Here is a 20,386-nt window from a genome sequence, read left to right on the forward strand (position 1 = left end):
GATCCAGAAAAACAAAACAAAAAAAACGCGGTTTTAGTTTTAAATTCTTGCATATTCATTCATTCATTGTCTTGACCGCTTCTTCCCTTTCGGGGTCGCGGGGGTGCCGGAGCCTAACCCGGCACCTGAAGGGCGAAGGCGGGGTTCACCCTGGACAGGTCGCCAGTCTGTCGCAGGGGCATTCTTGCACATAGGTCCCCTATTATTTGTGCTACTAAACATACAAGCGCTTTGAGCTGCTCAAATTATAAATAAAGTTTAATTTGATGATTCAAATAACCCTACTTCCTTTACCATGTCCATTGCTAATTTCACCACAATAAAACAAGAAAATTCTAAGCAATTTTTAATGCCATTTCTCAATTTCATATCATTTTTCAAAACTCTTAAAAACACTTAAAGAAGCTTGTTTTGTAAGGAATTTATGTAAGAGCATAAGTTATTGGTTTATGACTATATCAGCCACTGAATGCAGCCCATTCATCAGGTTATTTGATTAATAGAATAAACGTTCTAATTATACTCTAGATGGAAAAGTTCTGTTGCATTCTCTTTGGCTTATGATCCTCTAAAAATAAAAAATAAGCGTTTATTGCCCCAACTTAACCTGAAATAACCCTCTGACAAGAGAAAGAAACTGAAAAACAACCTCAGTGCATTAAAGTTGTGAAAAGTGTCATAATTTGCTGGCCTAAAATGTCAATTTAAAAAAGATGCATAAATGAAATGCTGATGTTGTCGGTGTTTTAAAAGCAAAAGTTAAAAAAGATAAACTTGTGTTGTTTTTTTGAGTCCTGGAACGGATCATCCGGCGTGTTTTTACAGCTGACTTAAGAGCACAGACTGATCACCCACAGTTCAGAGTGTCAGTCAGCCAGAGCTTCACCGCAGATAACTCTCACTGTGATTTAACAGTTTACCCAGTGTACCCCCCACCCCCTTTTGTGAAGGCTTGGAGTCATAACAAATTACCCGCCCCCACACTAAGTACGCAGTAACAAAATATGCCCTTTTTTAGTGCACAATCACAAAAATTTACACCATAAATTACTTTACTGCATCATTTATCTCAAGATATGTGTGATGAAGCTGGTTTATTACACAATTTTAACCATTTTTCTTTAAAGTCCCACTCCAATCATCTTTTAATCTATTTTCAAAGCGTTCCCATTGGTCTCTTAATTAGGATTATGTCGTTTTTAACCAAAACCCCAAATTATGTGTCGTTTTCTAGAACATGGTTACTGTAAAGTGGCAAGAGTTGATTAGAAATTCAACTTGTGGGCGGGATCTATGGTCAGAAGCTAGCTTACAGCCCCTCACACCCTCACCCTAACATTAGCGGCGCAACAAAAATGCCAAGCAACCTTGGATCAATCTAGATGTAAAGTTTGGAGTAGGCTCAGACGAGGAAAACATAGACATACATGGATCTAATCGTCTACAGATACCAAAGTGGGTCTTAAAGAATCCTGTTTTGAGGTATTTACCCTATAAATGTAAGCCCCTTTATCTGGGCACACTGTATGCTGACCTTTGACTATCCGTCCAAGAGGGGCAAATTCCAAAAGCTGCAGGCCTTGTGCCACATGGAATGAGCACTTTTATGAGTTAAACGAAAACTCCAGGTGGACATACCTGCTCCCCTGTCAAGTTCAGCAGCGGTTTCAGATCCGTCCCGTTTAAAATGGACACCTAAAATAAAACAAGATTTGTTAGCAGAAGTACCTCAGATATAATTTTACAAATCCATCCATCTCTTCCTGCAAACACCTCTTAAACTTTAGGATGAGCGTTCAAGAACATGCCAAGCCTGCATTCTTGAACATGACTTTAGCTTAAGGCACATGTGTCAAAATCAAGCTCTGGGGGCCGGATCCGGCCCTCTGGCTAATTATATTTGGCCCTCCAGATCATTTTATTTTATTGTTATTAATGCCCCAATGTTTTTTTTTAGTTATTTCAAACTTGAAGTTTAATAAAAAGGGGACAGCAGAAAATAAAGAACTTACTAAACCATAAAGCATGAGTCCCTTTGGAACTCCTGTGATGAAGTCTGTAAAATACAGAAGAAAAGCATCATTACATCTTTTGTTTTTAGTTTTTGGATCCTCTAAAAGCGCCGGCTTCCTGAAGTACTTAATAATCCGTTTCCGTTACAGCATAAACATGTGTGTGGAGGCCGTGCTCGGCCGAGCATTCTGGCTCTGTGTTTTGTAAATACGACCCTCACCTTCCTCGCCATCCCCACCAAACTCGCCGCTGGCAACAGAATAACCTGCGGGAGAGGAGGGGGCGGGGGTTGCAAAGAGAAAAAACAGCTGTTGGATCACATTAAGATCTTTACGGTGCAAAGAAAATACAACAGTCTGGATCTGATTTGATTTCAGCAAATGTTATTAAAGCTCTTGTTTAAACCTTAGGCACAAAAAAAGTTGATTTCTACCAGCAGTAAAAAGCTAATAAAGTCACATTTTAGTAGTAGGATGCTGAGATTCATGGTGATATTTCAAAATTAGTATGATTTTTAAAGCATTTTCAACACTTTTACCTCTTAATAATTCAAATGTTGAATTGCTCCATCCTACTTAAAATAGTTTTGATGATTACTTTGACTTTTATATGTTTCTGAAGAAAAAAAATGCACATTTATACTCACTGGAAATAGATTATCAATAATCTCACACAGCATTTAGGGCTCCTTTGTTAAGAGATGTTTTTTCCCGTTCTTGTTAATTTTAAACTTTTTGAAAACATTTTCTGTCATGATATTTGCTTGTTTCCGAAGTTTACAAAGAACTTTTTATGATTATTTCTAACGTTTTTAAACAACACTATGCAGTTCTTCCCAGACAACCAGCCTTTAGCATTCATCTTTAAGATATATTATAGCCTGTATTGCAGGTTTTAACAATATTAAGCTTTCTGTATAAAAACAAGTTTAGATATTAATTTGCACATTTAGAATTTAGGTCTTCAAATTAGGCCTTTTATATGTGCTTTTTCACACTTTTTAACATTTGAACATATATTTATTATGATGCCCTTAGCAATATCTGTGAACATCAGATTATTCATCAGTTTGTGCCATTGACTGTAAAAATAATGGACTTCTCGAGCCACGAGGTCCTCCATTGGAAATGCATTACTTCCACTCCTAGCGAAAGTAGGCCACCACTTTCACCGTCACGTCCTGAAACGGCTATCGCCATTTTGGAACGTCTGCAACCCATCTTCAGCGATTGGCCTGAGTCTCTGTGAGTCATAGCTGAGTCATGGAATCTATAAGTACTGTTGCCAATCTGGAGTGAGTTTATTGTGAGTGTTTTTTTTCTTATACAGTCAATGGTTGGTACTCATATCCCAATTCATCCCTCCAGAGGTCAAGGGGATGCTGGAGCCTATCCCAGCCAGTGCTGTTTAACCTTTTTTTCCAAGTAATTGAATTAGAATTTTTACAAACATTTGCTCTTTTTCAAGGCTATTTCAGTTTTTAAAACACACAAAAAGTTTAATCTTAAATGTCCAAGGCTGAAAAGGTGCAGAAATCTTAAAGTTTTTAAATCAAACTTGATTCTCTGGATTTCCATTGCAGAAAAATAGTAAAAAAAAAACCACAAATTCTACAGAGGTTGCAACACAGTAATTTTTGGACGTGTTAAATTTTTGACATACTTTGACTGGATTACGATTAGTTTATCCTGAAAAAACAAAATCAAGTTATATGATTGCTTTTTTTTATAAACATTCAACTGAAAAGTTTTGAGATCATCATAAGAAAACACTTTCAGTTTTGATAACTTATCTTCCTTACCTTCCTTTAAATAATGGATATTGCCTAAATTTGTGTCAAATACATTTGATGGCAAAATTAACATTGGTAATCACTTTTTGAGAGCAAAAAAAAAAAGCCTAAAAGTCATAATTTAACATTATAATCAAGTTGGAACTCAATGACATGAAGGTTACAAACTATTCATTGAAAAAGCTCCTTAGTTATTTACCGTCTGCATTGTATACATTGGAATGTGTTTTTAAATGGGGCACAAATATGTAGATAACACAAGAACAGTCCAGGAACTAAACATCTGCAGTTCAGTTCTTATGTTTTCATGGTTTCCTTTGGATCTGACATGAGGGTGGGTCTTAATAGAGACTTAATTAATTGTTCAATGTAGAAAGAATTCACCCTCCAGGGGGAGGGGGGGTTGTACTTCTGAAGAAAACAATCCAGGAGTCGAATCTAGCTAAATTTTGTCCAGATGGCAGCATTGGAGGTAAGGTCAGCAGGTTAACAAAAACACCAGAGTTGTCTGGGGACTGTACTACAAATGCAGAGCAAAGGTGAGGAGATACAATCATTGGGTTTCTTTCCTGGAAAATGGGTTGCCGGTGTTGTGGTTGGAAGGCGTTCTCTACCATTCTAGAGAGGTGATGACAAAATAAATTTATCTCTAAAGCTACATTCACAACAGGCTCAGAACACTGGTTCAATCAACCACTTCCAGTGAAGAGTCTGTGTAAACGCGTGTATATGCACGTTTCGGGCTTCTGCATTCAAAACTTGCACATTTGTGCATCACTGCACAAGCTTTCAAGTCCGTTTCTGGGCTCTACAGTTGTTGAAAGAGTTAAAAGCTGAACCGGTTGAACTTTGACCATTTAGAGACAGTAGTGATGCATGGATAGCATCCTTTTCGAAACACAAAAATACCAACTGTTTGGAAATTGATTATGAAGGAGAAATTAATAATTGCGGTTTGTGTCCGGTCAGAACTATGACACCAAGTCCTTCATAAATCAGAGTAGAGCTGTGAAAGAAAAAGCCTGGAGCAAGATTCTCAAGATTTGCACCACTTAAACATTTTGCACCACGCCTCTTTTGTTTGTCTCTGTGTTTGTAAGGTATAAATGTCTGATTATAAGTTAGGAACCGGATACTGATAATTCATGTAAAGATAATGGTAAGGTAGAGCCGGGGTGGGATTATACAAGTTCGTTTCCTTCCACTCCCTTTCAAGCAATCTATAGTTTGATGCCTAGTTATCCCATGTCTGACATGTCTTTGTACGAATATAAACCTCGGTTGATTGTATTGTGCTTCAATTGCTTGAAATAAACAATTTTAAATCAAATATAGCAAACTCTAGAGCTCTAAAGAGATGTGTTTGTAATTGAAACTTTTGATCACCCCAGGTGAATTTCTCACCAAGGTAGCTGTCGTCGTAGTTTCCCTGCGCTTGTCGAGTCTGAATCTGCCCAGCAACTGACAGCAGGAAGTAGGAAGGATAGTAGGCCTTGACGATCTCCTCAGTCGTGGCTGAAATCAGCTGACCTACAGGATGGATAGGTGTCAGGCACTTCAAAGATGTCTCAGTCCTGTAGGGTTCCCCATCACTGTGAGCTCACCTTGCCAATAAAAGCTACCTGGTCCTCCAAGAACCACCCTGCCATCCTGCAAAACACGTACACAACAGCCGTCTAAGAATCTAACCAGAAATACTCCACCAAATACTGCCGTTACCTTAGTGAAGTCGGCGCTGAATCCCCCCTGACAATAGCCCTGTCCAGCAGGTCCATGTCTTTCTGTAGGAAGTCACATCCAGTAGTAAGAATCTGCTGTATTGAAAACACCTGAGCTGTAGGGACAATCCCTTTGTGAGCTCACCTGTTCGACAGGGGGCGAACTCCACAAATGTCTTGAGACCGTCCACAGAGAGGAAGCAAGTTCCCGTAACATCAGCAAAAGGCAAGTCACGTTCAGTCCTCCAGTAATACCTTGGAGCGCAAGCCTGAAAACCATAGTAGAGACCATTGACTGTATATGAGAACAGGACTGAGTGACCCCTTCCTCATCACATTCCAAACCGGAAGTACCCTCTCCTTCCAAGAAGCCAAAATCCCATAGACTTATATTGAAAAATTACCTTTTTTGTTCTTATTAATACCAGTTTAGTTTTATGATAATGTTTCTGTAGGACAAAATATTCAAATTATAAACTATCAGATGACTCAATAAAAGTAGATGTCTTAATGTTAAATATTCAAAACATCTCATAGATTCTCTTGAACCCGTTTAAAAGAGGTAGGGGTGTGGCCTTCCAACAAGCTCACTCTAATTGGGACTGGTTGCCATAAAAACAATGACTCAGACCAACTCTGACCATACTGACTATGTCTGGCTCCGACTTGGCGTTGTCTATACAGTGAAAAAAAGGGCAAGTGACTTGACTTTATTGGGTTATAGCCAGAAGTAACGTGAGTGAGTGTGATGTGGGAGACATCACACTCACTCGGTCCAGTTCTGTAAAATCAATGGTGAGGACTCAGTAAGAAAAGAAAAATTTCAAACTAAGTCTAAGATGTTTCCTGCCTTAGTTGTATCAAAACCATGGCCGACCAGCAACCAAGCCAGTTACCCGTCTTTACACTGTAACCTGTCCTCCTTGGACGATGGACAATAAGCAATTTTCTGCAGTGTGACGACTATTGTTTTTACTTTTTTTTTTTTCTAACAACTTTTAAGTAGAAATAAAAATGTACAAATTGGTGACATCACCATAGAGATAATCTTTTATATAACCTTTTTCATGGGAGGTTTAATGACCAACGTCTCAATTCACAGCCAATTTTGAGCTACTCTGGTCCCACAACACAACACATCAAACCAATTATTACACACAAGTGTTTGTGGATTTTTCTCTGTCTTTTGATCTCTTTGTTGCCCGTTTTTGAACCTCAGTCCACTCACTGCAGCTGCTGGGGGTGAACCAACTGAACAACCCAATCCATCAGAATCTGGGGCTTGTTTGAAAATCACCTGAAGAGGCCCAGAGGAATTTCCTCTGACATTTGTGACAGTGAGGAGCAGAAACCAAACAGATGTACTTCATGGACTTTTAGTGGAATGGTTTGAACAGATAAAGATCACCTTGTACATCTGATGTTGTCTTTTTTCTCAGATATGTAAAGTCAAAGGGTGCCACCTTTGCACTTTTTACAAATAAAATTTATAAGCGAGACAAATCTTTTGTTTTTTATTGAACTTTTAATAACAGCACTGTAAAGGCTGGCTTTTGTATTTTATTTTTTTTGCACAAAACCAGGTTATAAAAAAAAGATATTCACAATTGTTATAACCCACATTAGACCAAATCATTCCAGTAAAACCAATTATCCATCCACCTATTTTTTAAATCAGTTCATTTCTTATTTGGTTGCTGGAGCCTATCCAGCAAAAATCAAGCAAATTTTGCCAGAAGATAATTATTATAACTATATATTAAGAATGAGCTACAGAAGTAAAAATAAATTACGTGCAAAACATTTCTTCCAGCCATTTACAAACAGTCCCAGTGGGCATCTGTCTCCCTAGAAACGACTGCATAGAACACGCATTTGATCCACCCCTCCAAGTGCAGCTGCAGTTTAGCATCCAAACATCAGATGTTTGTTAATTACTCTCATCCTTAATTAAAAGTGACCAGGAAGTAGCTATCCTCCCAGCTTAATCTAAATTAGTCAATTTTACTAATCTAATAATTGTGGGGAAAAAAATGACTCAGCAATAACATAAAAGCTGAAGTTTTCTCAAACAAGTGGACTCCTCTTGTAGAAATGCTACGATGAAAACTGTTTGTGGTGTTTTTAACATGATCTAGTGGCATTTTTCTGATGGAGAACATAAGTAAAGTAGATCAAGCTCAAAAGTGCATTTTTAGTATTTTTTTGTTCAAATCGTCATAAATCAGGAGCAGAGCGAAAAAAATTGCCATTTGAAAAAGAGCATGGCAGATTTCGAATAAACTACTGCTGCTCTACAGAAACTATGTCCTAGAAAACAACAGGTTTTTAATATTTGGATAAAAACAGCGTAAAACTAAATAAAACACAACTAGAAACACCTTTACAATAGCTCAAAGGATGATCAAGTTCTTCTTTAGGAGTTACCATGTTGACGTACATTTATACACAAGTTATATATAACCATGGGAAACTGGAACCAGGAAAAGGACATTTCAACCATGGACCAAAAGATTATAAATTGGACAAAATTATGGTACAACTATACATTGTTGGACAGAGCCAGAGCCTAAATCTTAATTGGTTGAAATATAGATTTCAAAGATGTAGCACACTTAAAAAAAGAGGAAAAAAGGGGAGAAAGTTTAATTTCCTTAATTGTCACAAGTAGTGTTAAAGTACAGCAATAAAAAATAACTGGTTGAAATCATAGACATTACACACTGAAACTATAGGCAAAACAATGTATTCATTTACTATGCAGCTGCTGTTGTTGCAATTTGTTACAATTTTATTGTCGTAGGTGCTTTTTTCAAATTTACAAATCAGCAAAATTGCTTCTTGCTTGAAAAAGATGAAAGTAATTGATTTAAGCACCAATCGATAAATGCCTATTATTTTAAGATTGTCATCCGACTGTTTTTAGTGACTAAAACAACTCTACTTTGCAGTTTAAACAATGAAACACCCACAATGCACAGCATCTGCACTGTACATCAACAAAACTATGGCATCTTACCAGGGTGTTGTTGCCATGGGAACGTACGGTAGCTCCAAACCACTGATGGGACTTGAACTCAACTTGAGTGTAAACATCATTTACATAAAAATACCGGTCACCTGTGGAAGAAAAAAAAAAAAGTTTAAAATATGTTGCGGTTGCAAAACAGATTTATAGCCACCACAATGATTTAATTCCTTTAAACACGCTTGGAGGAAACTTTTGCATTGGTGGAAGTCTGACTCAGAACTTTTTGACGCTTGTACATGCTCCGAAACGCGGGGCTTCTCCCATGGGTGATTTACGACCCCCTTCCAGGTCTGTACTCTTAAACCACATTCAGGGCTGCAGCTCAGATCAGACAGCTCAAGCAGTCTTGTAGCTGTAACTCCACAGCTGTACTTCATCAAAAGGATCTGCTTTTAGCGGTCCCAGTAAAAACATACGGGTGGTAATTTTGCAATTTGAGCAACACTCGAGCTTTGAGTGGTTTTGCTTTACAATCGTAGCCCTCTGTAATAACTCATCTCCAGAAACAAGACTTTTTATTTTTGTAAATCGGGTTTTCCCAAGCCATTTTCTGCTGTTCTTCACTCATAATCCAACTTTGTAAACAAACTGTGGGTGTGTGTTTGTATTTCGTCAACACAGACACACTTTCCGATCTGCGTAAACCGCAACTCCAAAATGAGCATGCGAGCGCTTGTGATAAGCCTGTGATCCTCAGATGGCATGTCTTATCGCTTCCTGCTTTTCTGGTGGGGGGAGGGGGGTTCATTTCCTGACAGGGTTACGCATGTATTACTGAGTTCAAAGTGCAAAGAACCCGTAGTTCATATGAGGAAAATCGAAACCTTTAATATCAACCATGTACGCCTCATGATGAGGAATTCAGCTGGAGGCGTTTAAAACATGACAGCACTTCTCACCCAGAGGTCAACCTGTGTGACTCAGGACGTTACATAAATCCTCTGGGGGTCTATTTTAGCATGTCAGAAAGAAATGACTGTCTGCCCGGTTACCTATTTAACTGGGAAAAGTGATGCTTCTATGCCCAACTACAGCTGTGGTAACAGTCTAACGCCGGAGTTACACTGGTGTGTCTGCCTTGCGTTGCGAGTCTATCACACAATTAGTTTACATCATCTCCATTGCGTCTCTGATACATTCCCTATTCCCTCCAGCGTCCAGAGGAGTGGTTTGTCCTGCCCCCCCATGTCGAGTAGTTCACCCATAACTTTGGTAATCTGGACCAATGCCCTCTCCATCCACACTGTATCCTTGTAAAATGCATGTTTTGTGTCATAAATTATGTGTTTTTGTACTTCCAAAATGGACGCCGTTGTTATCTGCAGTGTCACACGTGCATTATCGTGTGGGCACAACAACTTCAATATGAAATATAATTTTATCAAGTTTCATTGATAAAGAGGCCATACTGCCATTTTCTTTGGTCTTTCAGAGTAAACTATATCCATTTAAATGATCTTATATTTCATTTGGAACACTAAAAAACAAATTATTTTTGAAATATGAGTTATTTTTTGGACTCCTTTCAAAACAACTCAATCTCTGAGGCTCAACCTTTTGCTCCTTGTGCGTGCTTTATTGAAATGACAATATCTGAATCAAAAATCATCTTCGCTTTCTTGCGGATCCATTTACTTTTCTGCTGTTGCTCAATAATACACTTGTAAACCAGTTCTCCCAATTTGTTACTCGCTTTTCCACCAGGAAATAGTCTGCTCCCTTTCTCCTGCCGTCTTCTCAAATATTCCCAGTCTACTTGCGCCACTCTTGGATACGTTAAGGATTTATTCCAACATGTCATGGAGATTCCTCGCCAGGCCATATGCTCTATGCCACTGCACAAAGTTTGAATGCTAAACCGAATAAGTGTTTCTTGGCCAGCTGCGCAAGCTGTGCATGAGCCAGGAGGGTAGGGCTCAAAGAGGGGCTGTCTCACGTTGTGACATCAGCACGTGAGGACCTGCTCGTTTTTGTGGGTATGGGAGGGGCTGCTGTTGAGAGTGCAGGTTTTTAGAGGACTACTCAGAAATACGTTAACGTATCAAAATACTGTTTTGGGGTTCTTTATAGTGAGGAATGAACACTATGATACACTTAAAAGCTCAAAAAGTTGTTTTATTGTGATATGGCCCCTTTAAAGTACAACAGAAGTCTTTATTTTGAAATCCAGATGTGTTTTCTGAAAGTTTCTCGGGCTTTTTACGCAAACTCTTTAACGGCATCAGCCAAAAAGGAACCCAGGAGCAGGAAGGACTCAAATCCAGATAGTGAATTAACAAAAATGTTTGATAACCAAAACAGTACTCCAAAGAGAACGCAAATAACAGGGGACAACACAAGACTCTGCGACGCTGAAAGACCAAAAGAAAATTACTTAAATACCTGAAATACTAATGACAAACGTAATGCAGCTGTGGCAACCAGATGAGGGCAAAGGAGGAGGGGCAAACACTGCTGAACGTAACAAACTCAACACGTCAACGGGCTAGGATTAGAACTTCTGCATTAAGCTAGCATTGCGGAGAGATAGACAGCAGACCCAGACATGACAAAGAGGACATAAACATTCCTATTTCTATATATTCTTTGTGGCAACGCAATGGAGATGCACCAGACAATAGTCACAATTGTGCTTACAGGTGGATACAAGATGTCTGCAGGAGAAAAATTGGCACATTTATACGGGACACACAAGTGGCCCACATATCAAACCATCAAAGTTGTAGTTCAATCGGTTAATCGAAAATGTTCATTCTAATTTTTTTATAGGTATGTCGAGGGCGACAAATCTTAGTAAATGCTTTACACGGATGAGTAAGTAAGGGTTGGTTGGATGTATAGGTGAGAGGCAGGCACGTACGGATTTTTCATTTCTTTCAACAACCCCAAATACTCCACACTGCACAAGGGCCTGTTCCTTTGAGCAGCTTGACTGTTAGAATTCAATCAGTGCTCAACTTTGCGTGGCCATCCTTTGGGTGTTCACTGTGGGATACGTATACCCCACACACCCCACATCTGGTCGGCAAGGAGCCAGTGCGTGCACCTTACTGACAACTAGAGGGTTGCATGAGAGTACCGTACAGCAGCATCACCTGAACTTCTTAACTGGTGCAACTAATATTAATTATCCTTACAAATATTCCTTGATATGCTTTCCACACACACACACACACACCCTCACATGAAAATTTGAGGTGGCTGTATGAGCCTTAATGGAACTACAAAACACACCTGCATTACCCTTAAGATGTGGCCGCTACTATCTAAGACCATCAATGGACCCAGACAAACCAGAAACCCAAAATACTCCCAACAGCTGCATGTGACTAAGGCTTAAGGTTAAGTTTGTACTGGTAATCTTGATCGATTACTCAGCTATTGATCCAATTTTTTTTAGATAACCTACCTTGCTCATCAAAGTTGATAATGCTGCAGTTAGACTGGCGCCAGGGACACAGGAACACAGCTCCTCCCTCCGTGATGTTGGGCTGGCTTGTGTTGGCTTTCGGAGCGCCAATCAAAACGCTGATGCTAAACAACAGAAAAATGTGTTAATTCTAACCAAAAAAATATATAAAACATACTGTTTTAGTTGAATTTAAACTTTCTTGAGGGGAAATTTATAGGGTGTGGAGTTACATTTGAACATTTGTGTATAGGGACATTTCAGTGGAGTCATAGAGACAAAGAGAAACATCAAAGTAGTTATTTCTCAAACTCATCTTTACAGGAAGAAGCTATGTTAATGTATACATAAAATGACTGCAAAAAAAAATGGAAGAGAGCTTCACCACGTGGTTATGGGGAGTTTTAAGATTCATCAGAACTGTCTTTTGTATAAAAACGTAAAGAGCAATTTAATTCCCAGGAGTGTTTCCACAGATCTTCACTGCTTTTACCTGCTGGATGTTACACCAGATGACGGATGCTCACATTTCCCTGCACAAACTCCAGCAGGAATTAGCATTAATCACTGTCTGAGTGGGAGTACAAACCCCACTTTTCAAAGAAATGTAGTTAGAAACAGATTCAAGTCAACGTCTCCTTCTCAAAATGATGGCTGAAGTCATTTGTGAGTAAAGTTTTGCTGGTTAGCACCTGCATGCTCACTTCATATTTGATAAATCCCATTGCGTGCGCTACGTTGATCCATTTGTATCTACTGCCTCCAATTTTCTGCACATTCTGCCAAAACCTAATCCTATTGCATCAATGGCAAAAGAGCAACATGAATTGTGTGCACCATTTGTCCTTGCTTGGCAAATCAGGTGCAAATTCTTTTTATGTGTCATCAGGTTTGCACCGTTTTTCAAATATAAAACTTAGGAAAATCAGGTCTTTATTGTGGTACAATTTTAATGATGTTTTTAGATTTAATATCTATGAAAATTCAAGTTTTACATATATTATTTACTGTAATTTATTTAAGGCTACATTACTACACAAAGAGAAGCGTGCCACTGACAGAGTTCAGGATTGCAGGAAAAAAAACGGATCATGTGACCATCAAAGTTTAAATGCTGCAATTGACTGTAGGGCTGGGTATCAGTTATAATTCCAGAGACGATTAGATTTGATTCACAAGAGCCTGAATCGAATTGATTCTGATTTTTTTTTTATTCTTTTGATTTTGAGTTTACGCATTTATATACATTTATTTAGAAATACATTCATAATCTACTATATGATTTGAAGGTGTTTTTATTAATACTGTAAACTATATTAGTGAAATAATGAGATTGTTCTTAGCATACAGCATTACATGGATTCTCAAAAGGAGAAGTTCTAACAAAAATGTTCAGATCATAACATTTGAAAACTGATCAAGTAGGAGAAATTAATAATTGCGATTTGTGCCCGTCTGGAATTCTATGACACCAAGTTTTTTCATTTATTGGAATAGAGAAAGAAAAAGCCTGGAGCAAGATTCACGAGATTAGCATGGCTCTGGCATTTCACCAAAACTCTTTCCACTGTGGGTGGCAGACATACGCTAGTATTGGATAGCAGCGGTCCGGCGAAAAACCCCATATACTGAATGCGCTTTTAGTGCGTTCTTGAAAGCATGTCACATGACCGGTGTGTAGCATTAGCAGTCTACTGCAACAACAAAAGCGTAAATGTGGGTGAAGCAGTTGTCTGAGCAGAGGTTCATTGCCAAAAGGAACATTAAATTCGGTTTTAACTCTTCAATTTTACTATATTTCTCCATTTTTGCAAACATTTGCTTCAATGTACAAATAAAAAAAAACTCATTTACAGAAATGAACCCAATAAAGCCCATTACATCAAAATTTTGATCATTTTTTTAAATTAAGACTTTTTCCAAACTCCACAACAAACATTTTCCGACATATATATTTAGTATGCTTTTGTTCACAATGTTAGTTTAAGATGCAAAAATCCTGACACGAGTGTTCAGGAAAACAGAATCTTATTCACCCACTGTCAATTAGTTGATCAACATATTTCAACATGGCGTAACTGTACTATAAATTACTTATTCTCAACAAATTTTACATTCTTTCAATGCAGCAAGTAGTCATTCAAAATAATGAACAACAATACATGATACATTCTCACCAGAAATTTTTTTAAATTAGCTAAATTTTTCCCGCCAAAAGGGTTTTTGAGATTTCATGGAGGCAGCCATTTTGAAATGAGCTCTTCTACTGCCTCTAGTGGAATAATGAGGAACTACAGGGTAGAAAATATGGACCACGTTACATCCAATAGGTTTTTAAGGACAGTTTGGATCATGCCAATGAGATAGCGGTTTCAGAAATGAGTGTATCATATTTGATTTGAATGGTTATATAGGGTTAAGGCATTTCTAGTTTAAAATAAAGGGCCTTGTCTTCAGCAACTGAGGATGCTAGTGACTGATGGGAATAACAGAAATTGGGCACACTCTTTGTACTTCCCAGCATGACATCAGTGTGGAATATTTTCACGACAGCAAAAGCTTTTCTGCAAAGCTGCAGTAGAGCCACTGAAACAAGCACGTTTGGAGTTTTAAATCGCCTGTTTTTGAAAGAGAACATGACACAATCACCCATGCGTGCAGCTGAAGCATGTGCATCAGAGTCTGTGAAAAGCTAATGAAAACTTGACAGCCAGGATTAAGCTCCTCAAAGTGGTGTTTACCAGTGGGACATATCTGTTTGGACCTGAAATCAGGATTCCTTTCCTAATAGTCATGATCAGCCAGAACATCTGCAAACAGTGAAGTGACTCAGAGGCGACGCGAGGTCAACAAGGAGACAGGATTTTTTTTTTCCACTTAAAGATTCATATGTTTGATCCTCCTTTCAAAGTCTTTCTGCATGGAGTATAAATACAAACAGGTGGATGAGTTGGAAAGATTACACCATGTCATGTTCTTTTAAGACTATCTGAACATCATAGAAATCTTTACACCAAATCTGGCTTGTTAAGTAGGTTGAAGATACAGCTTTTTGGCTTCTATGATCAATGTCAGGATTCAGAAGTATAGGACCCAAAATGCAGGAAACTTCAAAACTTTATTTATATCCTGAAAGCACGACAAAACCACAAAGAAAGGAAGTGATTTTTAAAAAGTGTGACAAGAGAAGACGACCAAACAGAAAACCAGACACTTAAATGTTTTGAGGATGATTGCCTTGAATGAGGACAGCTGTGGATGATTATTGAATGAAACCAGGTGAGACTGGAGCTGGGAGAACAGACAGCGTCAAAACTGAACCTGAACAAAAAGACATTTCAGGTGTGTCATCTGCCATAAAACAACAGTAGAAGAAGAACACATCTCTCATCTCTTACCATACCTGATATACTTGTACTGACATTGCATTTGGAGGATTTATGTTGGTGTGACATCATAGAAAGTTATTTTCTATAAAACAAATTACTCAAAATTTGATTGTTTTCCCCTTATAGCTATCTGCAGAATATGGACCTTTCATTAAACATCATAACCATATGTGTAACTTCAACTGTGACAAAGAAATATTAACTAAAAAAAGGATTCATAATAACTAATGATAATTAATGCAATAATCTTTATTGTTCATAATAATTAAGCACTCCACTTTATTACATTAACTCCATTTTGACACTCTAACTGCAATAGGTAATAATTTCTGGAATATTGCAATAATCTTTTCTGGTGACAATTATAAAGCAGTCCATTTTGATACTTGATCTGTGACAGGTATAATAATTTCTGGAGTAATGAAATGTCTTTAATTTGACATTACAAGCAGGAATATGATGAAAGGATAGGTACATTTTGAAATTAGAAAATTTGAAATTTGAAATAGTGATGTAAAAAAAGTTATCTAATCTGAAAAAATAACAAGAATAAAGTACTAATGATTAAATGAAATTATATTTCTTTTGTAAATGACAATTTCATAAGAAGGATAGTGCTTGATAAAGTGTGCTTTATCAAAAATTAATGCACGCTGTGGCAGCCTTAGACTTAGACTTGGCTTTATTGATCCCTTTGGGATGGCACCCTTGGGGAAATTAAGTTTTTCAGCAGCTTACATAAGAATACATAATAAAAATCTCAATGTACAATAATAAAGAAGTACAACAACATAAAGAACCATTTGTCGCGATTTGGTTACCGTTATTTAGCTTTAATAAATGATGACGTGTTGTGTGTATATAAATATATATATATATATATATATATATATATAAAACCTGACACCATTGGATGAATTTATGTGGGCCACACATATCCCAAAGATCACAGACTACACATAATTTATAATCCAGATCAAACAGCTCAATGTCCCATAACGACAAGAGTTACTTTAGGTTTTATGGGGACTTGTCTGGTCCTCAAAGTTTCTCCAGACAAACTCAATCTGGATCAAATTGGTTTTTCGAAACCAAATGTGGGTCAAAGTAAAGCTGTGAAATGCTGTTTATTTGGGTGACATGTTTTTCCTATTTGGGATGTTAGTAGATCTTAGACTGCATCTAAATATTTTCTTCCTGAGCAGCGGCTTTAGTAAACATGTCATGAGCAATAAACAGAAAACTTCCTATGAAAAAGATGGAAGAACATAAGGCTGGGAAACAGACTTAGTTAACTCTAGGTTCACCTGACACTAGATTTAGATATTGACCCATTTACTGATGTAATAGTGAGATCAGATGATGGACAACGTTCATGCACTTGATGCGCTTAATTTTGCATAAAAACTCAACAAAATCAAAAGAAGCAACTCAAACACAGATACACAACACAAACGGATCTAAGGTCAGCAAGGAAACATTTTAAGGTTTATATGCTAAAAGCTGACAGCTAAGTCTGTGCATCCAACAACACCAAAACCTGTTTATATCATTTCCTGTCATTAAAAACGACCACCCAGTACAGGGTCTGTGCACCATAAAAACACTCAAACGAGCACACGGAACAGAGGAGAATAAAGCAAATCAATTGCAGGAGAAACCCTCTTCAAGATTATTTTCCACATAAAATCCGCTCAGCTTCACTGTCAGGCTCAAACAATCAGTTATAAAACAAACCTTTAGATTGAGTGAAAGCAGATTACTAGGCTGTAATAGAAACACAACAACTAGAAGGGCTTTACAAACTCAAAACCGAACTCTGAATTCACTTTCTCGCACACTTTGGTGTCCTTTTTTCTGTAATAGAACTTTGTCTCTGAATTGGAGCTCGGCAATGGGGCCAAATTATTGTGCCCCCAATTTTCTAGAAACATAATAAGGATGATCTTTCTAAAACACAGTAAAACCATAATCAGGACTAAGAACTTTCTGTCTCGCTTACTGCACCTTTCAGTGCACCCTATATATGACATCAATTTAAAAATAGATCATTTATTAAAAATGCACTTTCCAGTCTAAAGTGCCCTACAGTGCAGAAAATACAGTAGTTTCAACAGAGGCTGCTGCCTCTAAAATAATTCAAGATTTGACCAGACAGAGAGTCAAACAGCAACTAAATAAGACACAAAGCAGACCCCAGCAGCAGAAATAGAAATGTGCAGCCAGATCCAAGATCTGCTGATAAATGCAGGAGCATTGCAACAAATTTTCCTCAATTATTAAAGTAAACAATTTTTGCTGCTCTCAAATGCCTTCAGCTGTTTCTGTGTTTGACATTCACATGCAGAGTTTTATTAGCTTCTTCAATGGTGATAAATGTTTGTAGCAATCTTGGAACTCATTCAGACCATTTTGGGGTAGACAGATGTGTTTAGCGTTTGTTTATGAGCATTAAAAATGGGGTGAGAGATGATTTAGGGAGCTGTGATGTGCATGAAAGAAAGCACCACCCCCCCGGGGTACAAAAAGCAGAATCCTTCCAAGAACACAACACCCTTCAGAGCAAGTGGGAATGTAATGGAGTCCCAGCGTGACGTTAGGCATCGCATTCTCTATCAGTGACAACACTGTCATGATGTAAGAGATGCTGTACACACATTCTACAGATGGGAAGATGGATTCACTGGAGTCTATGATGTTTACTCCAGTGAATGTTTACCAAAACTTTAATCAGATTTTGCCAATATGGTTTCATGCAAAACAAAACTGGGAATTTTTTAAATGAAGGGTATTAAGTAGTTCTTTAAGAGCATTTCAAAGACCAACTTTGATAAAGTTGTGGTGTTTTAACATGTTCTTTTGAAATTTTTCTGATGATTGACTACATATATTAAGAAAGTGAAGCTTAAAATTGTATTTCTGAGTATTTCTTTAGCCAAATTGTTGTGAATCAGGAGCAGACGAAAAATTCCATTTGAAAAAGATTGTATTTGTTACATAGAAAGTACCCTGCGGGCGGGGCACAAGCTCAGATGCATCCACTTGTAGACGACTAGATCCATGTACGTCTTCATTTTCCTCTTCTGAGCTGGTATATAGCTCTAAACTGCACGGCTGGATAGCTCCAATGAGGGACTCTAATGCCTCGTTTCCACTGAGACTAGACTCTGGTACGGTCTGATATATTGAGCATTTCCATTTAGGGCTGAGTGACAAAACAATAACGATAGATATCATGATTGAACATTTTCTTGATAGAGGAATGAGTCTATCACAATAGACTTTTATTTTGAAGGGTCTGAAATTGACACTCGCCAGTTGCAAGCAGTTTCTCCTCTTTGGCGAGTAAAAGTTAGAGATTTAGTCGCCACATGGAGAGTAAAAAATTATATAGAATTATTTATGTTTATTAGCTCTACTTTTGGTGATTGTTTTTGGACCTCTCCACTTCTATTGTTCGAATGCAAGATAAACAAACGTTCATGAGACACACAACACCCCCACGGTCATTTCCGCTAATCTTCTCCGTGTAACGTTTAGTTTTGGCTGATGAAGCAGCGGAACATCTAGTGATCTTTAACGCGATCCAATCAGAGCTGGAAGACAAATCCGCTAAACTTATAGCAGCAATATAAAGTTTAATGAAAGTGTTGATTTGGTGACCACGATGTAGCATTAGCATGATACTAATGCTAACGAGCTGCTCCGTGTGTTCACAGACCAGTTATAGTCGGACAATATTTTCACTGACCGGACTTCAAGACGTGGTGGATAAGTATAACAAAATGTATTCATATATTAATAGTGACAGAATTGAATCCACTGTGTGCTAGTAGTAGGTGCTACACATAGACCGTTTAGACTGATCCATTCTAAACTGGACTGTAACGTACGCACAGTGGAAAACGAGGCTTAAGCTAGCAGGAGAATGTGTAAACAGAGAGCTCTCATCAATGGGCAGGGGAAGGGGGGCAAGGTTGCTCCCCACCAGCACTCCCACCCACAACCTAGAGGCTAATTTCTAATACTACTGCCACATTCCAGAAAATGACCCAAGTTTTTTTTATTATTTTTATTATTATTGCTAAAAACGGCATAATCAAAATTAAAAGACAGTTTTAAAATAGATCAAAAGATGATCAGAGTCGGTCTTTAATCACCAGCAGCATATAGGGATTGGGAAAGAGGATGAGCCTTGCATGAGAAGCAACACCTCCTGAAACCAGACAAATAAACTTTAACAGAGTTAAGTAGCAGACGTAGACTACATTCAGTCAAACAAGGCAGCAATTGTCAAAACGCCTGACAGCAAGCAAAAAAAAAAAAAAAAGGTCTCATCAGCAGAGTATTACCAGGAAATCGTCCTTTTCCTGTTGTTGTTTAACCTGGATTCACATGAAGATGTTCAGCAACGATTGTGAGATGCCAACACATGAATTTGGCCGAGGACAAAGCGAGGATTTGTTCAGTGAAACTGCAGAAAAGAGCCTGAATCAACATCTCAGCGATTATCCCGCAACACCACTTTCAGCTCACAGGAGCTCACTGAAACAAGGCCGGGGAAAGGTAAACAATTTCCTTTTGGATTCTGGAATTTTTACCATCCAGATGTTGCAGGTCATCATAAACAGTGAAGCTGTGCAACATTTATGTCATTCCATAAGGCTGGATCACCTGGTCGTCTGCAGAACAGCAGCTGGGAACAGCTGGCTGCATAAACAGATTTTAGAGGAGCTTTATTGTTACAGCGTCTTCTAAAAAAATCGCTTTTGAGTATTTTTTTTTTTTTTTTTTNNNNTCACACATCTCAGAAAGATTGGTGCAATACATTTACATTTCTGCAAATCCAACTATGTTTTCTGACAAGATCACCGCTATAATTTAAAAAAATCAGACAATTTTTGTTCCATAATGGAGCTGCTACAATATTTGGCAATTTACCATGCAAATTTAACATTCAAATTTTATGTTACTTTTAAGATACTAACCAATGTGTGTTTTACCTTTTTCATGTTTTCTTGATTACATTTTGTT

General features: G+C 37.9%; 1 protein-coding gene across 1 annotated transcript in view; it reads right to left on the bottom strand.

The window, feature by feature from the left end:
- The window catches only part of LOC112145770 (integrin alpha-5), a 54,605-nt gene that overhangs the window by 32,092 nt on the left and 2,127 nt on the right, over positions 1–20,386 (bottom strand). The window contains exons 2-10 of the mRNA XM_024271212.2: positions 11,964–12,088; positions 8,543–8,643; positions 5,669–5,792; positions 5,525–5,586; positions 5,410–5,455; positions 5,210–5,335; positions 2,234–2,278; positions 2,013–2,056; positions 1,639–1,695 (exon numbers count right to left, since the gene is read on the bottom strand). Of these exons, the coding sequence (XP_024126980.1) occupies positions 1,639–1,695; positions 2,013–2,056; positions 2,234–2,278; positions 5,210–5,335; positions 5,410–5,455; positions 5,525–5,586; positions 5,669–5,792; positions 8,543–8,643; positions 11,964–12,088 (730 nt within the window). The remainder of the gene's footprint in view (positions 1–1,638; positions 1,696–2,012; positions 2,057–2,233; positions 2,279–5,209; positions 5,336–5,409; positions 5,456–5,524; positions 5,587–5,668; positions 5,793–8,542; positions 8,644–11,963; positions 12,089–20,386) is intronic.

This window comes from Oryzias melastigma, linkage group LG5 (assembly GCF_002922805.2).
Source record: "Oryzias melastigma strain HK-1 linkage group LG5, ASM292280v2, whole genome shotgun sequence".
Classification (NCBI taxonomy): Eukaryota; Metazoa; Chordata; class Actinopteri; order Beloniformes; family Adrianichthyidae; genus Oryzias; species Oryzias melastigma.